General features: G+C 47.9%; 1 protein-coding gene across 29 annotated transcripts in view; it reads right to left on the bottom strand.

Annotated features, from left to right (window-relative positions):
- The window catches only part of FMNL3 (formin like 3), a 63578-nt gene that overhangs the window by 17194 nt on the left and 30871 nt on the right, over positions 1-15513 (bottom strand). For 17 of the 29 annotated variants that reach the window (XM_078336725.1, XM_035256871.3, XM_035256872.3 and 14 more), the window contains exons 2-4: positions 5847-5930; positions 3503-3583; positions 3204-3280 (exon numbers count right to left, since the gene is read on the bottom strand). The exons of 8 other annotated variants lie outside the window; for them this stretch is intronic. In XM_078336725.1, the coding sequence (XP_078192851.1) occupies positions 3204-3280; positions 3503-3583; positions 5847-5930 (242 nt within the window). The remainder of the gene's footprint in view (positions 1-3203; positions 3281-3502; positions 3584-5846; positions 5931-15513) is intronic. 4 more of the 29 variants (XM_078336740.1, XM_078336741.1, XM_078336738.1 and 1 more) reach the window with 1 other exon arrangement.

Below are 15513 nucleotides of genomic sequence, written 5' to 3'. Positions count from 1 at the left end.
GGAACTCCAGGATGTCTATGACCACTCAGAGTCAACCAGAGGACTTGGGCCCCCCTCAGCCAGGAAGGTAGGTAACAAAGCACCTAGGGACCATATCCCAGAGCATTTTTTTCCCTTCTGCTTTCAGTCCTTTTGGGCTGAGATATTCCTGGAATTAAAGTCAAGGGCAAATCTAGGGAACTAGATTTGTTATATGACAGGTTTGTCACATATATGTTTGTTATATGACAGGTTTATTCCATAGCACAGAGACATAAAACACTCAGGATGAAACCCTAATCTAGAGTGTTCTACTCCTTCAGAATTTCTGGTGGTCTTTATAGGAAGGCTCTGTCCAAACTGCCCTGCAGGGCCTCTTCTCCCCAACAGCTGGAAAACCGGCGCCATTTGGCCAGCCACACCCCAAGCTACGAAGAGACTCTGAAGCTACAGCACCAGACCCAGCTGAGATTTGGCAGCAGGCTCTGGCTGAAGCTAACTGACACCGGAGCTGCCTGAAGTTAGCTTCCTCTCTGGGGGCCAACAGGCCTCCCATTTCCTGTCTGTCTGCTCTCCAGCTCCCCACCCCCTTCTCATTTCCTGTCTGAGTCTATACTGCTATTTCGGGATCTTGACACTTTGAGGAGAGGTTAAAGGGTGCTTAGGCAAGGCAGAGAAACCAATACAAACCAGGGAGAGAGGAGGAGCTGGAGAGGCTCTGGAATCCCACTTCCCAGGCTGCCCCTCTTCAGAGCCTGAGTTCCCAACTACTGCTACTGCATACCCAACTTCTGTAAGCCCTGGGGCTGATCGGGCTGTGACCAAAGCAGGATCCTCATCTCCCCACCTTGCCCTGGCTTCCTACCACCCTGAAGCACCCCCACGCCAGCCTGACAATCTGACAAACTCTTCATGCCCAGAAATCCAGGAAAGATCCTTGTCCTTCCACATAACTCTACCCAGAGAAGCCGCAGTTCAGATGGCAGGCATGCCTAAAATGCCAGGCACTGAGCTATTCCCTGGGAACAAAGGACCAGGTCTAGGACCTCTAACTTGTGTGCCAACTGCCAAGAGGCCCCAGGCCTGGGAACCACGCTGCTCTGGACCTAGCTCCTGGCCAGCAGCCAGCGGGGCAGGCACCAGGTAGAGGGGGCAGGCAGAAGGGACTGTAATAAACTGCTCTGTGGCCTTCTCCCAAGAAAAGCACACCCAGATCCTCATATAACTTCAGCAAGACTTAAGAAAATAGGGCTGGGTACCAGTGACTCCACTTTGGAATATCAAGGCAGGAGGATTCTAGTTCAAGACCAGCCTAGGAAGCAAGGCTAGACCCTGTCTCTACTAAAATAATTTTTTTAAATGGCCAGGCAGGCCGGACACAGTGTCTCACGTCTACAATCTCAGCACTTTGGGAGGCCAAGACAGACAGATCACTTGAGCCAGCCCATGAGTTCGAGACCAGCCTGGACAACATGGCAAAACTCCATCCCTACTAAAAACACAAAAATTAGCTGGGCATGGTGGCACACGCCTGTAGTCCCAGCTATTCAAGAGGCAGAGGCAGGATGGTTTGAACCTGGGAGGCGGAGGTTGCACTGGGCCAAAATTGCGCCTGGGCGACAGAGCTAGACTCCGTCTCAAAACAAAATAAAATGAAATGGCCAGGCATGGGCGTGCGACTGTGCTCTCAGCTACTTGGAAGGCTGGGATAGGAGGATCACTTAAGTCCTGGAAATTGACGCTGCAGTAAGTCATGATCACGCCACTGCACTTCATCCTGGGCAACACAGCAAGACCCTGTCTTAAAAAACAAACAAACAAACAAACAAACAGAAGATATAACAGCTGAGAGGGACAGAAGGGACCTATGGAAGAATGCAGAGTGGTAGGAGGCTCAGGGTGGCAGGTAGTGCTCAGGGTTGCCATCGGTGTCATTCTTGTCCTTACACAAAGGGGTACTAAGCAGCCCCTACCACTTTGTCCTTCCATGAAGGATTCACCAAACAAAGGAGGAGGCTTGGCCATACCTTTCTCAGTGGCTTGGCTTTCAATGTCTGGTTCACAAATGAAGTAGAGAAGCCATATGCTGGCCAACAGAGCATAGTTACTGAGGCCAAGAACCATCCCTTTCCTGTTCTCTCCTGTGCTATTTCCCTTGTGACTGCTGCTGCTGCTGGCTATACACAGGTGTCCCCTCCCTCTAAAGAACCCCAGGAAGGCTCGACCTAGGGGTGGATGAGTAGTCCGCTGCTATGACAGGAGGGGAAAGGCTGATGATGTCATTTGGCTCTCTCTACCCCACTGTCAGAAAGCCTGGGCACCCCACCCCCACCTAGGCCTCTACTGCTCACTCACAGGCACTGGACATTTGTGCCAGGCCCTCTCCAACAGGTCTTTATCCTTGCCTGCAGTTCTACATTATGTGTCCCTCACTGTCCTTTTCTCATTGTCCTTTTGCATGAGCACACATACGCACACATATAAACACCTTCTGTCTCTCCCTTACGTATACCTTTGCTGATTACAGTTTCCTAACACTGAGGCCAATACCCCCTTTCACTGTACCTCACACATTAGCCCTTTGCTTGTTCAGCAATTCCTGGTTTCCCACACAGGGACTGGAAAAAAAAGACTCACACAGTTCCTAGGGGCCCTATCAATGGGTTGGCAGCACCAGGATCTGTGAATATAGAAAACATGCAGCTCCTGGCCCCCACTGCCTTATATCTTTCCTGGTGCTTAAGGAAACTTCTTCTGCTCATGAACTAAGATTGTCTTCTCCCAAACAAGCAAATAATCTTCCAGGCACCAAAAAGTCCAAATAGTTACCGAATGGGAACTAGGTCTCAGCTACCCAATACGCTATGTTCCCCCAACCCTCAGCCTTCTCTGGGCCTGCCTTGGCCCAGCACCAGGCCACAGGCAGACTCCAGTCTCAGCTGCTGTGGGAATGTCTTCCACTCAAAGCCACAGGCGGACGACCCCAGGAGAGGCCCCAAGCTTGTCAGAAACATCTAGTCAGCAGCTGGCAAAGCTGAGGGGATGGAAAAGCTAGAAAAGAAACAGTCCAAAGCTCTGGGGAGCTAGAAGCCATTCAAGAGGCAACTCTGCCCCATGGCAGGGAAGACGAACAGGCACACCATCCTCAGAGGACACCAGATTCTGGGTGCCCAGCCAACAGCCTGGGGCCAGGTGAAGAGGCTGTTGCAGCCAATCCAACTCACCCAATGTGGTTGGTGCGAAGAGAGATCTCCAGCTCCCTTAGTACTTTGGTTGACTCCTGAACCCTCCTCCTGAACTTCTGTAAAAAGGGAAGAAAAGGAGAGGAATACAAGAGGGCAGTTATAGACCTTCCCTCCATTACTGACCAGCCACTCCAGGCCCCTGGCTACAGAATCCTGAAATCCAACTCCCATTGCTAAGAAACAAACGGATGTCCAATATCCAAGTCAAAGGGTTTGTCCCCAAACCCCACAAGACTATTAAGGGCAGCAAGATGGGGCCTCTCTGCCTCATACTTCACCTTCCGAGTTACACTGGGGTCCAAGAAGCTCTGGAGTTTCTGAATGTAAGTATGGGGAGGATTCTTCACCTGGAATCGTTCCTGTAAGGGAAACATGCATATGCATATACACAAAGACAACCAGAGACCTGAGGAAGACACTGAGGAAGCAGAGCACTCATAGTGTTCGGTGTGAGGGGACTCAGCCTCTCAAAGCTATCACCTGGCTCTAGACATCATCCAAACTTGAGGTTTCCTTCCTTGACTTATAATCCCCAGGTGTTCCCATCTGTTACCAGCTCTTCCTCCTGTAATTAGAGCACCCTGAGCTTAACATGTTTTCCTATGTAAAAAAGTATTTTAAAAGTGTGCTGCTTGCTACAAAGATGTTGGGGATTACAGAGTTGTGAACAGCACCCAAAACAAAATATACTTGATTGGGCTTGGGAAGCCATGGCTTGAGGACTGCTTGAGGCCAGAAGTTTGAGAACAGTCTGGATAACACAGCAAGACTGCCTCTACAGAAAAAAATTTTTTTTTAATTAGCCAGGCATGGTGGCTTCCACATGCCCGTAGCCCGGGCTACTTAGGCTGAGGTGGGAGAATCCCTTGAGCCCAGGAGTTTGAGGGTGCAGCAAAATATGATCATACCACTGCACTCCAGCCTCGGCAACAGAGCGTGAACCCTCTCTAAGAAAAAAAAAAAGATATGATTGGGAAATACTGTACACTGCCTGGCCAACTAATAGATATGGGTTAGGAAGGCCAAGGGGAGAGGAGCTTGGCCTTGTAGAATCCACCTTTCTTAGCAGTGAACTCTGCAGTTGGGACTAGATTGGTTTTGCTGAGCTGACACAGCTCAGGGCTGCAAACACTGCTTCTTGCCCAGACCCCAACAATCCAAAGCAACGTCAAATACTGAAGGCTACTTTCAGCAAGGTCATCCCTTGATTCGCTCTACAAAGGGCATGGGAGCACGCCCTACTTTAGCCCAACCTCTTCATCTGACCCAAAAGGAAACTGAGTACCCCTTAGCATTCTGGTCCTATTAGGGCTGCCACCACCAAGACATCTGAAGAGCTGGTGGGTGGAGGGGTTGAAAAATGTCCAACAGAATGATATAATGTTAGAGAATAGGATCTAAAAACAAATGAAAGGAAAAAAACGAAAGGTTTGAGAAACAGGTGAAATTATCTGACCTAGAAAATACTGAGAGATCATCAATAAAGAACCTCAATACCAAAGGTTTACTATTCTCAAAACCCCTAGCAGGTGCTAACCAACTCCTCTTAATGCAGAACACAAGGAAATGGACCTTTGGTGGAGAAGGGACTTGGACTAGGATCTCTGAAGCATAATCCTAGCTTATGTCAAGCAGCATGACCTGGGGAGGCAATGGAACAGAACAGTTGGCACGGACTTGGCACCTGCTTGCCTGAGCTCAACTTTGGCTTCATCACCTTCTAGCATTAGGCCAGTTACTGAGCCTTGGGTTCTTCATCTATAAAATGCAACACTGCCTTCCACAGAGGGTTTTGTGATGATTAAATGAGCTATTTCAGTATGTGAAGAGTACTTGGTCCATAACAAGAACAAGCACTCAATAAGCATTAGCTATTATGATTTCACTCAGAGCCTGAAAAGAAATAATAAAATTGTAATATAGCAAAGTGCTGGGTGAAGACACTACTCACACTCTGCCAGATACTTCCATCTCCACCAAGATGTAAAAAAGTAAAAGCCAATTTTCCCAGCCCTGCATACAGGCCTGGTCTGAGTTCATAGACTCATGACTCATGATCTTCAACTGCATGCAAGGGAAAGAGCCAGGTCATATGTATCAGAAGATTCTCAACTCTGAGCAAAGTAAAGATTTTTATTTTCTTCCAGCTCTAAATACTGTTCATGCAGGGAGAGTTTCCAGACCTTGACTCTTCTGAGATTTGGGAAGAGACGACTAGAGCCCGGGGCTTCTCATTCCTAGAGGCCCTGAGATAATGACAAAAACCCTATTTGCCAGGGCTAAGACAGTGTGAGATCAACAGTCCTTTGAGTACCCTTCCAGGCATAGCCTTGAACCTACACGGCCAATCCTATACCCTAGATCTACACAAACCACCTTTGTACTATTGCCCATTGGAATAAATCAAGACAGCTCTTTGTGGGAGACAGAGGGGAGCTTGGCCTGCCGGCCCTGTCTCTATTATGAGAATCCTCTTGGAAAAGAAAGTAAACACAGATGAGGCCAAGCTTAGGCCAGGGTTTCTCAAGGAAGCCAAAGCTGCAGTCAATGTCTTTGGCCCCACAGCCTTAGCCAGCCCAAGACATAACTTCCCACCTCCCTCCTCTTTCCCAAACCCCATACCTGGTCACAGATCAGATCCCACTTCTTCTCATTGTCATACTGCCGCAGGAGCCGGGCCTTGTCTGGAGGCAGATTCATGGAGCTCTAAGGAGAGAACCTGAGTCAACCATGCTGAAACCTCCCCTCATCTGGAAAAGAGAAAGACTAGACTGCCCACACCTTTCCCCTCCTGGGCCCTCAGACTTCACCCTGACACTCTATCGCTGATAAGGCAGGCTTGGAAAGGTGGAACAGTCCTCCAGCCTTCCCTTCCTATTTAGTTGAGTTTGGTTGAGCCATGTTTTCCAAACCACTGGTAATGGGATCAATTCAAATCATTGAATCAAGTCAAAATTAACTTTATTTCAAATGAAAATAAGCAGATTAAAACAGAATAGAAGATACCAGAATTGCAATTACGAAGTATAAATAATGCTTTGTGAAGCTTTAGTTTCTATTTTATGTACATACACAAATATGTCATATACGTACATCATGCCATAAAATGTGATGGGAACATGAGACAGGTCAAAAAATTTGAAAAGCCACCAGGTTAAAACAGCAACTTTTTTTCAATTTGCTTTTCCCCCATAACCTAAGAGATGGGCAACCTGCCTACACCATGCACTCCCATGGGTGAATCCTGAGCCACCCACAACCTATGTAGATGCTGTAACTCTGACCCTTTTGCCCATCAGGATACAAGTGAATAAGAAGAACATTAGCATGAAGATAACCACTTAAATTTTTTTAAGAAAAATTTTTTTTGGAAAAAATTCACAAAAGTACAGGACTTTAATTGTTAGTAGCAAATTACTTATGACACATTTCCCAATTAATTAAGACACAGCAAAGCATCCTAACCCCTCGGCAAGCCACTCTAATATAGGCTATTTGAAGCACAGCCCAGGAATCATTTTATTTTGTTCACCACTGTTTGGTGACTGAATAAGATATGAGACAGTGAGTGAGTGAAGCCTAAGGCATCCATGGACTAGCCCTACCCATGACAGGAGGCTATGTTCCCTACCTTTATCCCTATCCAGCTAAACCTTTCTTCTCATCAGTCTGGCTGTTTTGTTCCAGGTCACGGCCCTGACCTCTAAAGGCAGTCTGGGCCAGACACAGTAGTTCATACCTGTAATCCCAGTACTTTGGGAGGCCGAGGCGGGCAGATCGCTTGAGGCCAAGAGTTTGAGACCAACCTGGCCAACATAGCAAAAGCCCATCTCTACTAAAAACAGAAAAATTAGCTGGGCGCAGTAGCGCACACATATAATCCCAGCTACTTAGGATGCCAAGGCACAAGAATTGCTTGAACCTGGGAGGCAGGGATTGCAGTGAGCCAAAATCATGCCACTGCTCTCCAGCCTGGGAAACAGGAAAAGACTCCATCTCCAAAAAACAAAACAGAACAAAATGACAAAAAAGAATAGGCCAGCCGCAGTGGCTCATGCCTGTAATCCCAGCACTTTGGGAGGCCAAAGCAGGCAGATCACAAGGTCAAGAGATTGAGACCATCCTGGCCAACATGATGAAACCCTATGTCTCTACTAAAAATACAAAAGTTAATTGTGGCACATGCCTGTAGTCCCAGCTACTCAGGAGGCTGAGGCAGGAAAATTGCTTGAACTTGGGAGGCAGAGGTTGCAGTGAGCCGTAATAGCACCACTGCACTCCAGCCTGGCGATAGAACAAGACTCCATCTCAAATAAATAAATAAAATAAAGGCAGTCTGACACTTTAATTGGACCACTGTATCTGCTCCTTCATACTCTTGAATCAAATATGATTCCCCACCCATGTGATTTCCCCCAGATTTAGCTTCTTCCCCAGCATACTGTCAGCCACCTGGAAGGCTGCCTCTCATCTTTCTCTACTTTAGCTACTGTTCAAGATCAGCTCTAACTCCCTGGTAACTCAAGCATGATCACCTCATTTACCTCTGCCCAATCCTTAGCATCCTCATCCCTGGGGACACAAACTGTGCGCATCCAGGGTCCTCAAGGAGTCATATACGCCCTGCATTATTCCAAAAGAAGCAAACAAATCCTAGAAGGAGGTCCTCCAACTTTCGATGGAACCAAAAGAAAATCCTTAAACATTTACTCTATCATATTATCTATTTATTATATATATGTGTGTGTGTGTGTGTGTGTGTATATAACTCAGATATACTCTTAAACCAGCTGTGTACTCATCTAGACCCTGAAGTTCTGTGTCTATTCTTACCATCCCAGCTCCCAACATGCATCTAGTGGGGGCAGTGAGGTGATAATAAGAGGTCCCAGATCTGAGCCCAGTTACTGGCTGGAAATGTGGTCACATGGCTCAAAAAGGAAGTAGGGTTGAAGTCTTCGTTGGAATTTACACATGGAAGAATTTAGGACCATAGAAGTGGGGCAGGTGAGAGAAACAAGGGGAAGAGAATCCCATATCACACCTCTCCCCATGGTTCCTGCTGTCCCATGTATCTGCCTGAACTTCCACAGGAAAGTGAGGCTGAGTCCTCCTCACAGTCTATGTAGTATGGATGGCCAGATGGTCAAACACAAGCCTGGAATGTTCTCTCTGAAACTACTTTGTTAAGGGCCAATCTCAGCCTGTGTGGACAGCATGACAAGAGCAGGAGGACTCAACAAAACAAGGACCCAAAGGTCAACCTAGAGCAGGTCTCCTAACTCAGCCTAACTGGGGCCAGGCTGCTGCCAGCTGAACTCGACTGAACTGAACAGCAGCAGTATTCAGGACTGGTCCTGGCTCTGTGAATATCCTAAATACATCACTGCCATCTGATCATTTCTCCCAAGTCTGTGCCATGAAAATAGTTTTCTATTGTCTCCCCTGGAAGAAGGCTGCTGGAAGAGGGGCGGGAACAGCCTGTCACTGCTGTGGCAGACACTGCATTCTGTCTATGCCAACCTCCTCCCTCAGCCACCCAGTGTCAGCTACTTCTCCACCAGGTGAACTGGTGAGGAGATGCTTGGTCCCCTCAGTCTGAAAAACTGGGCAAAGTCACCCCCTTGGGGAGTCCCAGTCTAAGAGCATGGAGAGGCACAGCAGGGACCTGGTCAAACTCTAGATCCCCAGGAAGGAGGGACTCCAAAGTATGGAGACAGGTGGTAGAAGCATGAAGTAGCTCTGACCATAGCCATATCCTCCTGTCTAGAGCTTTGGGTGGCACTTTCTTGACAGTGGCCCCAGACTTCTCTGCTTCTTCTGCACTGAAGCATAATGGGGAAGGAAATGGGGAAGGGGAATTCCACCAAGCCCCAGCATTCTCATAAGAAATGGGTCACTGGCTACCAGTGGGAACCACCTGCCAAAGGGGTATAGACCACAGCCTGGCCCGGACAGTTCTGTTCTCTCTAGACAAGGGCATCAGGGCTTTTGCTTCCACCTGATAATGTGTGTGACTCTGGCAAGGCTCCAATGTCCTGAGGAAGCCACCCTGTCCTTAGAAATGACAACTTCCTGAGTTCCGGGGACAGCAAAAAAGCAAACTTGACACAGTTCCGGTCTCACTCAAAGATTTGTTTCCTTGACATTTTTCTTCAGTGGTTCCACAGAGACTGCAGGCTCCCAGAAGGCAGAAGCTGATATAAGTTCTTGCTAACTCCTCGTTGAGACCCTTGCTGAGCAGAAAGGAAGCAGTGGCTGTCTTGGAAAGGAGAGGGCACTAAATGTGGGTGAAATCAGAGGGCCCAAGATCAACTTTGGGCACTTCAAAGTTATTGAGCCTTGGTGAACGAATCCATAAACTGGAGATAATCTCACTACTTTATAGAGTTTAACTGAGGATTAAATGACAAATATTTTATGTCTCTAAGTGTCTGGAACACTGTGGATGTTCAACACAGTCCCCCTCTTCTTCCTCCTAAAAATCTTGTGTAATGTTCTGATGTCCAAGTGACCTGTTCTCTTGCTTCTAGGCTCTCTCTCTGCCTCCATCCCACCTTCAGCAACTGCTTCTCAACACCGACTACAGAGCAATCCTTTATCCCTTCACTGATGCTGCTCCGGCTTCCTCTAAGACTAGGCAGCAATTTAAGTATCACTATCCTGAGGGGTAGGGGACATGGCAGGAGACTCCAAGGAAGGAGTAAGGGAGGTAAGTCACAGCCAAAACAGTCACAATAGGAGATGTAAGGAAAAGGGGACGATGAACTCAAACTGAAAGCAACTCTGGAACTGATTCCTAAATCGCTGGGAACCAGCAAAAAGTCTAATAATAAAGACCTATAACGGGAAGAAGCTGAAAGGCGTGGAGCTGGTGCTTCTTCAGCAAGGCTGCTCTGGTTTTACTGCCAGTTCGAGGCCAGGCAAATCTCCCTGCTCACTGGGGTCCATGTGAGCAAGGGTCCAATACCCCCAGGAAGGTTTCCTAACTCTCCACCTGACCTCTGACAGCCTCACTCAGGCCAAGGAGGAGAGAGGCAGCTCTGGTAGCAGAAGTTCCCTTCCCTTTCCTGCTCTGCAACCCCAGCCCAGTGAGCCCCTCCTCATTTCCTTCCCACTGCAGGGGAAGGGAAATGCCGGTGGGGTTTGGAGTTTCCTCCAAAGCTGTGAGCTCTGCTCTGGGACTCGCCCCTACTCTGACAGTCTTCTTGAGCCAGGCCTGGGGAAAACCCAACAAATAGAGAAGAACCACCAAAAATTCCCAGTTGTTTTTGTTGGTCGTAGCCAATCATGATAAATCTTAGGGACAGAGACAAAAATGGCACAGCTTCTTTGAGAGACTGGGAGAGGAACATTTGTAACGTTCCTGGGAAAAAAACTGTAGAAGCTTTAGGGAAGCTCCAGCAGGGGCTGTTTGTTTTGAGCAAATACAGAAAGTGAGAGGTAGTTTTATTAATGTTTTCCCTCTTGAACCACCTCCCACCAGGTTTCCTATGGCTGTCTTCTCCCAAGTGTGGCAGCCCCAGCCCCCATGCTCAGCCCATGGGGATGGGGAGTCCTGAGAAACTGAATCTAGAACTGCCCCACAGATGAAATGAGTGGTGTCCTGGGCACCACATGCTTCTCAACATGCTGCTGAGCCCCTGGCCACAGCTCCAAGTCCTCCCTTGCATCCACAGATCAGCCCTTTGAGCAGATATGGAAAGTGGCAAGAGAACACATTTGGGAGTCCAGAAGACTGCTGAAGGAGGGGCTGTAACACTGTGTTGCCACCCCATGTTCCCACTAGGATCCCCCTCACAAACCAACAGATCTTCCCCAAGCCAAAGGCAAAGCAGGCAACACAAGGCACAAAGGCCCATTACTAGCCGCCAAAAAAACAGAGTGTAAGGAACGGCCTCCACATGTCTCTACTGGTGGGTAGTAGGCACAGCTGGGGCCAGTTGGACACTGCTCCCACAGGGCGAGAGCCCAAGGAGGTGGGAGATACCAGCTCTTGCTGCCTTGGCCCCTTGGGAGCCACAGCCAGTCCTGCCGCAGTAGCAGCTCCCAGACAATGAGAGTTATTTTCAGCCAGCACTTTAACACAAGCCAGCTGGCCAGTGTGCAGGGCGGGAGTCCTCCTCCACCCAGCCCGCCCAGACGGCAGGCCAGCCGGCCCAGCCCCATTGCCTACGCTGCTGCTGCCACTGCCTCCACGTCACTGTTTGTTTATCTCATTGTTCCAGCACAGCTCCTCCTAACTCCCCTCAAAACTGCAATCCTTTGTAAAAGGAAATCAAAAAATCAGAGAGTTTAATCAAAGGTCCAAGAGCTAAAATTTTTAAAGGTCCAGACATGGGAAGCACAGCAGCCCCTCCACCCACACTTTTCCCCAGCACTCTGACTGGCTGGTGTAGCACAGGGGAGGAAATGGAACAGATGGATCGTCAGATCTCACTGCAGCTCTCACAGACCAAGGTCGAGTCTGGCTTTGCTGCCAACCTGGAAAGACAAAGCTCAAGACCTCTCTCCTTGCCTTGACTCTCTCCCATCCTCCTCTCCAGGGCTCAGGTTTGGGGAAGATAACTTAAGACAGACAGCCTGGAATGGGCTGAGTCAACTGTGAAAGGTTCTGGGTGAAGATCTATATCCTGTGGCAGAAAGGAAATCACAGGAACAGTCAATGACATTTGGCTGGAAGGACAGGCAGCCTCCTGCCCTGGCTTGACACAGTGGGGGCAAACACTTCAGCTGTACCCCACCCCGCACCACACCAAAGCACTCAAGAATAGAAAGGGTGGAAGGCAACAGTTACCTCCCTGGACTCTAGGCCTCCAGCCCTGTTCCTGCCAAACTCTACAGCCTCCCCAGGCCAGCTCCCCATTACTCCTCATCTCCCTCCTCATGTGATCCCACACACAGGAGCATGTGTGTACAAGTTAGCCACACACAGCTTTCTCTAGGCCCCAGCTGTCCTGTTAGACATCTGAGCAAATTTGCTTAGGTACCACAGGACAAAAGGCCTAAGAAAAGTGGGTGCTCCTTAAATATCTATAGTAGCTTAGATTTGGCTGGCTGTTATTGTTTAATTAAAACTACCACTCCGCGGATGAGCTGCCAGGGAAAACCCAGCTCTCACAGGCTCAGAACCATGTCTGGAGAACGTGCTTCTGTGGTCACTGAGGACTCTGTGACTCAAGTCACAGAAATGACTTGCTGGGCATTTACAGGCCAAGTCCCTGAGCAGCCTGGAAGAAGAAATGGATTCACCAGATGTCTTTGGCTGAGCTCTGCAGTTCACACCAGGGAAGTCAGATGAAGGAGGGGTCCTAGAAGGCCAGTATCACTCAAACAAAGAGATGGCTTTGTCTAAATAGAATTATACCCCTGGAACCCCTTATTCACCCTAGAGAATTCCTCCACTGGATCCTGAGAAGGCAAAGCAAATTGGCCATGTCCCCAAAGTTGGTAAAGCCTCAAACTCTTCCCTCTGCACACTGTTGCCTCAAACCTGACATAAGATAACCTCTGCAGGTAACCCAGAGGCCCCCAAACCCCGATGAAGGCCACCCTTTCTGGCCTACCCAGTCAAAAAATACTCAATCTCCAATAGCAGCTTCTGTTAGTGCTTCCCAACTGAGCACCCGGGCCCTAGTAAAAAGCTACTGCCACAGCAATTTGATCTATCTATTGGCTCCTCAGCCCCTCCTCGCGGTTAGCCAGACCCACACACTCCCCAGTTACGCAGAATGGAAACTATTCCGGCGGGGGCAGCTTATTTTCCATAGCCAAGGAGTCTTGGGGCAGAGCCTTGCATTCTCCCTACAGCCAATCAGTGACCTCCCTCTCTTCATGAGGTTCTGTCCTCCCACCTAAGGAACCCAATAGGCAGTGCTACCTCTTAGAGGACACAATATTTCTGGGGTCACATCTCTCTCTCTCCCCATACCAACAGGCCCAGAGAGTCTCCCTCCCAAGGTCTCTCATCTATACTCGCCCTTCCATTCCCACTGTCACCACCTCGGTGGGCCATTGTTGTTCACTCACTGTCCTCTGGGATAAGCTTCTAGCTGGCACCCCTACTTCCAATGCTTCCCTCCCTACCATCCTGCACATGAATGAAACTTTCAAACTTCCAAGCACATAAGATAAATCATGTTTCTCCTTGCTTCAGAAATCTTTTTTTGCTCCTTATCATTTACATGAGAAAACCTGAGCACCTTGGCCTATTCCTCTTAGCATCTTACAGTAAGAGCTTCTGAGGTAAGATTGTCTCCAGGCTGGCCCCAGCTTCTCTGACCAGCCTCATCCTCTCCCACTCTATGGAATCTCTCTCTCCTGGGACAGCCACTTTTCCCATTCCTTAACACTAGGATTTGCCTGTAACTGATGTTTCCCCAGTCTTCTGAATCTCTACCTACTACTTACTACCTGACTTAAAATTCAGCAGCTCTGTAACTACCCAACAGAAAATAATTGGCCCCTCCCTTGACCTCCAAGCATAATCATATTTAAAGAACAAAATGAGGCCGGGCACAGTGGCTCATGCCTATAATCCCAGCACTTTGGGAGGCCGAGGCGGGTGGATCACAAGGTCAAGAGATCGAGACCATCCTGGTCAACAAGGTGAAACCCTGTCTCTACTAAAAATACAAAAAATTAGCTGGGCATGGTGGCATGTGCCTGTAGTCCCAGCTACTCAGGAGGCTGAGGCAGGAGAATTGCCTGAACCCAGGACATGGAGGTTGCGGTGAGCTGAGATCGCGTCATTGCACTCCAGTCTGGGTAACAAGAGCGAAACTCCATGAAGGAAGGAAGGAAGGAAGGAAGGAAGGAGGGAGGGAGGGAGGGAGGGAGGGAGGGAGGGAGGAGAGAGAGAGAGAAAGAAAGAAAAGAAAAGAAAAGAAAGAACAAAATGGCAGAGACCTGCCTGTTGTCCCCCAACCTCTTCTCCACCTCTTCCTTAGTAGTGAAGCTTCAATGTTGAGTTGAACACTTGACAGCCTAGAATTAATATATTTCTCAGCTTCCCTTGCATTTAGGTATGGCTATGTGACCATGTGGGATGTGAACAGAAATAGTGTGCACAACTTCTAAAAAGTGTCATTAAAGGGAGGGAGTATACCTTTCTTTTCTACTTTCTTGTATCCTAGTTGGAATACAGACAGTGGCTGAACCTTCAACGACTATTTTGGACCATGAAGTGACCTTGGAAATGAAGTCCACATGGGTGAAATAACAAGAGAGAAAATGCCAGATCACTGATACCACGGACCTTTAGCACTAACCGAATGTGTTTCATAATGGTTTTTTTCTTCTTTTTTTTTGCATGTTTCCTCTATTCACAACTACAAAGAACATAAACTCCTTAAGGGTAGTGGCCTTGTCTTAACTTTCTTTATGTGTAGGTGCTTAATAAATAAATGATTGATCCTGCTACTACCTCTCCTAACACCAAGTCCCTTATTCAGTTTCCTGGCTAACAGGGGAAAGAGAGGATAACTCTAACTTCTTACCACTGTCCTTACTATTTCTGGGCTCTCTTATCTATAATCTGTCTTATGTGCCATAGCCCAAATCACTTTATATATTGCTTTCCCCTCAGTAAACTCCTACTCTCATTCTGAGTTTCAACTTGTCTTCAGTTTATGCCATAATCTAAGCCACTTCTCTGCTCTTCACTTTAACCAGACTTCTTATAACCTGCTAGAAGGCAGGCTTCTGAGCACAGGACTCACTATCAGCTTGTTTATCACTGTAATAGGCGCACAATAAAGACTGGGTAAATGCAATTTCTCCATTCATATACTGCTTCTGTCCCTAAGTTTTCTACTCCACTGTACCCCAGATTATCTCCTTTCAAGTTGCCAGCCATGCTCCACCTCCAATTCACAACAGGTGAAATCTATCATCTCTAGAAAATCCTTCCTAAGTGACAGCAGTAACATCCACTCCCCCAACAGTGTCTCCACACATGTACAAATTATTTTTAAATGCGTTCATGGAATTGTAACTCATGGTTAATGTTTCTTCACCTTTTCTTGGACAATCAATAAATATGTTTATCATAAATCTCAGTGACACTCCTGGAGGCATGTATACAATGTAGTGGTTAAAGCACTAACTGTGAAACCACACTGCCTGGGTTTGAATCCTGGCTCCACCACTAACTAGTTGTGAGGCCTTGGGAGAGTTATTTAATCTCTATGAGCCTCAGTTTCCTTACCTGTAAAATGGAGGCAGGAATAATAGTACTTACCTCATAGTGTTGCTGCAATGATTAAATAAATTAATATATGTAAAGCAG

This window comes from Callithrix jacchus, chromosome 9 (assembly GCF_049354715.1).
Source record: "Callithrix jacchus isolate 240 chromosome 9, calJac240_pri, whole genome shotgun sequence".
NCBI classification, from domain to species: domain Eukaryota; kingdom Metazoa; phylum Chordata; class Mammalia; order Primates; family Cebidae; genus Callithrix; species Callithrix jacchus.
The sequence above is the reverse complement of the archived record's forward strand: the minus strand, read 5'-3'. Positions and strand labels throughout refer to the sequence as shown.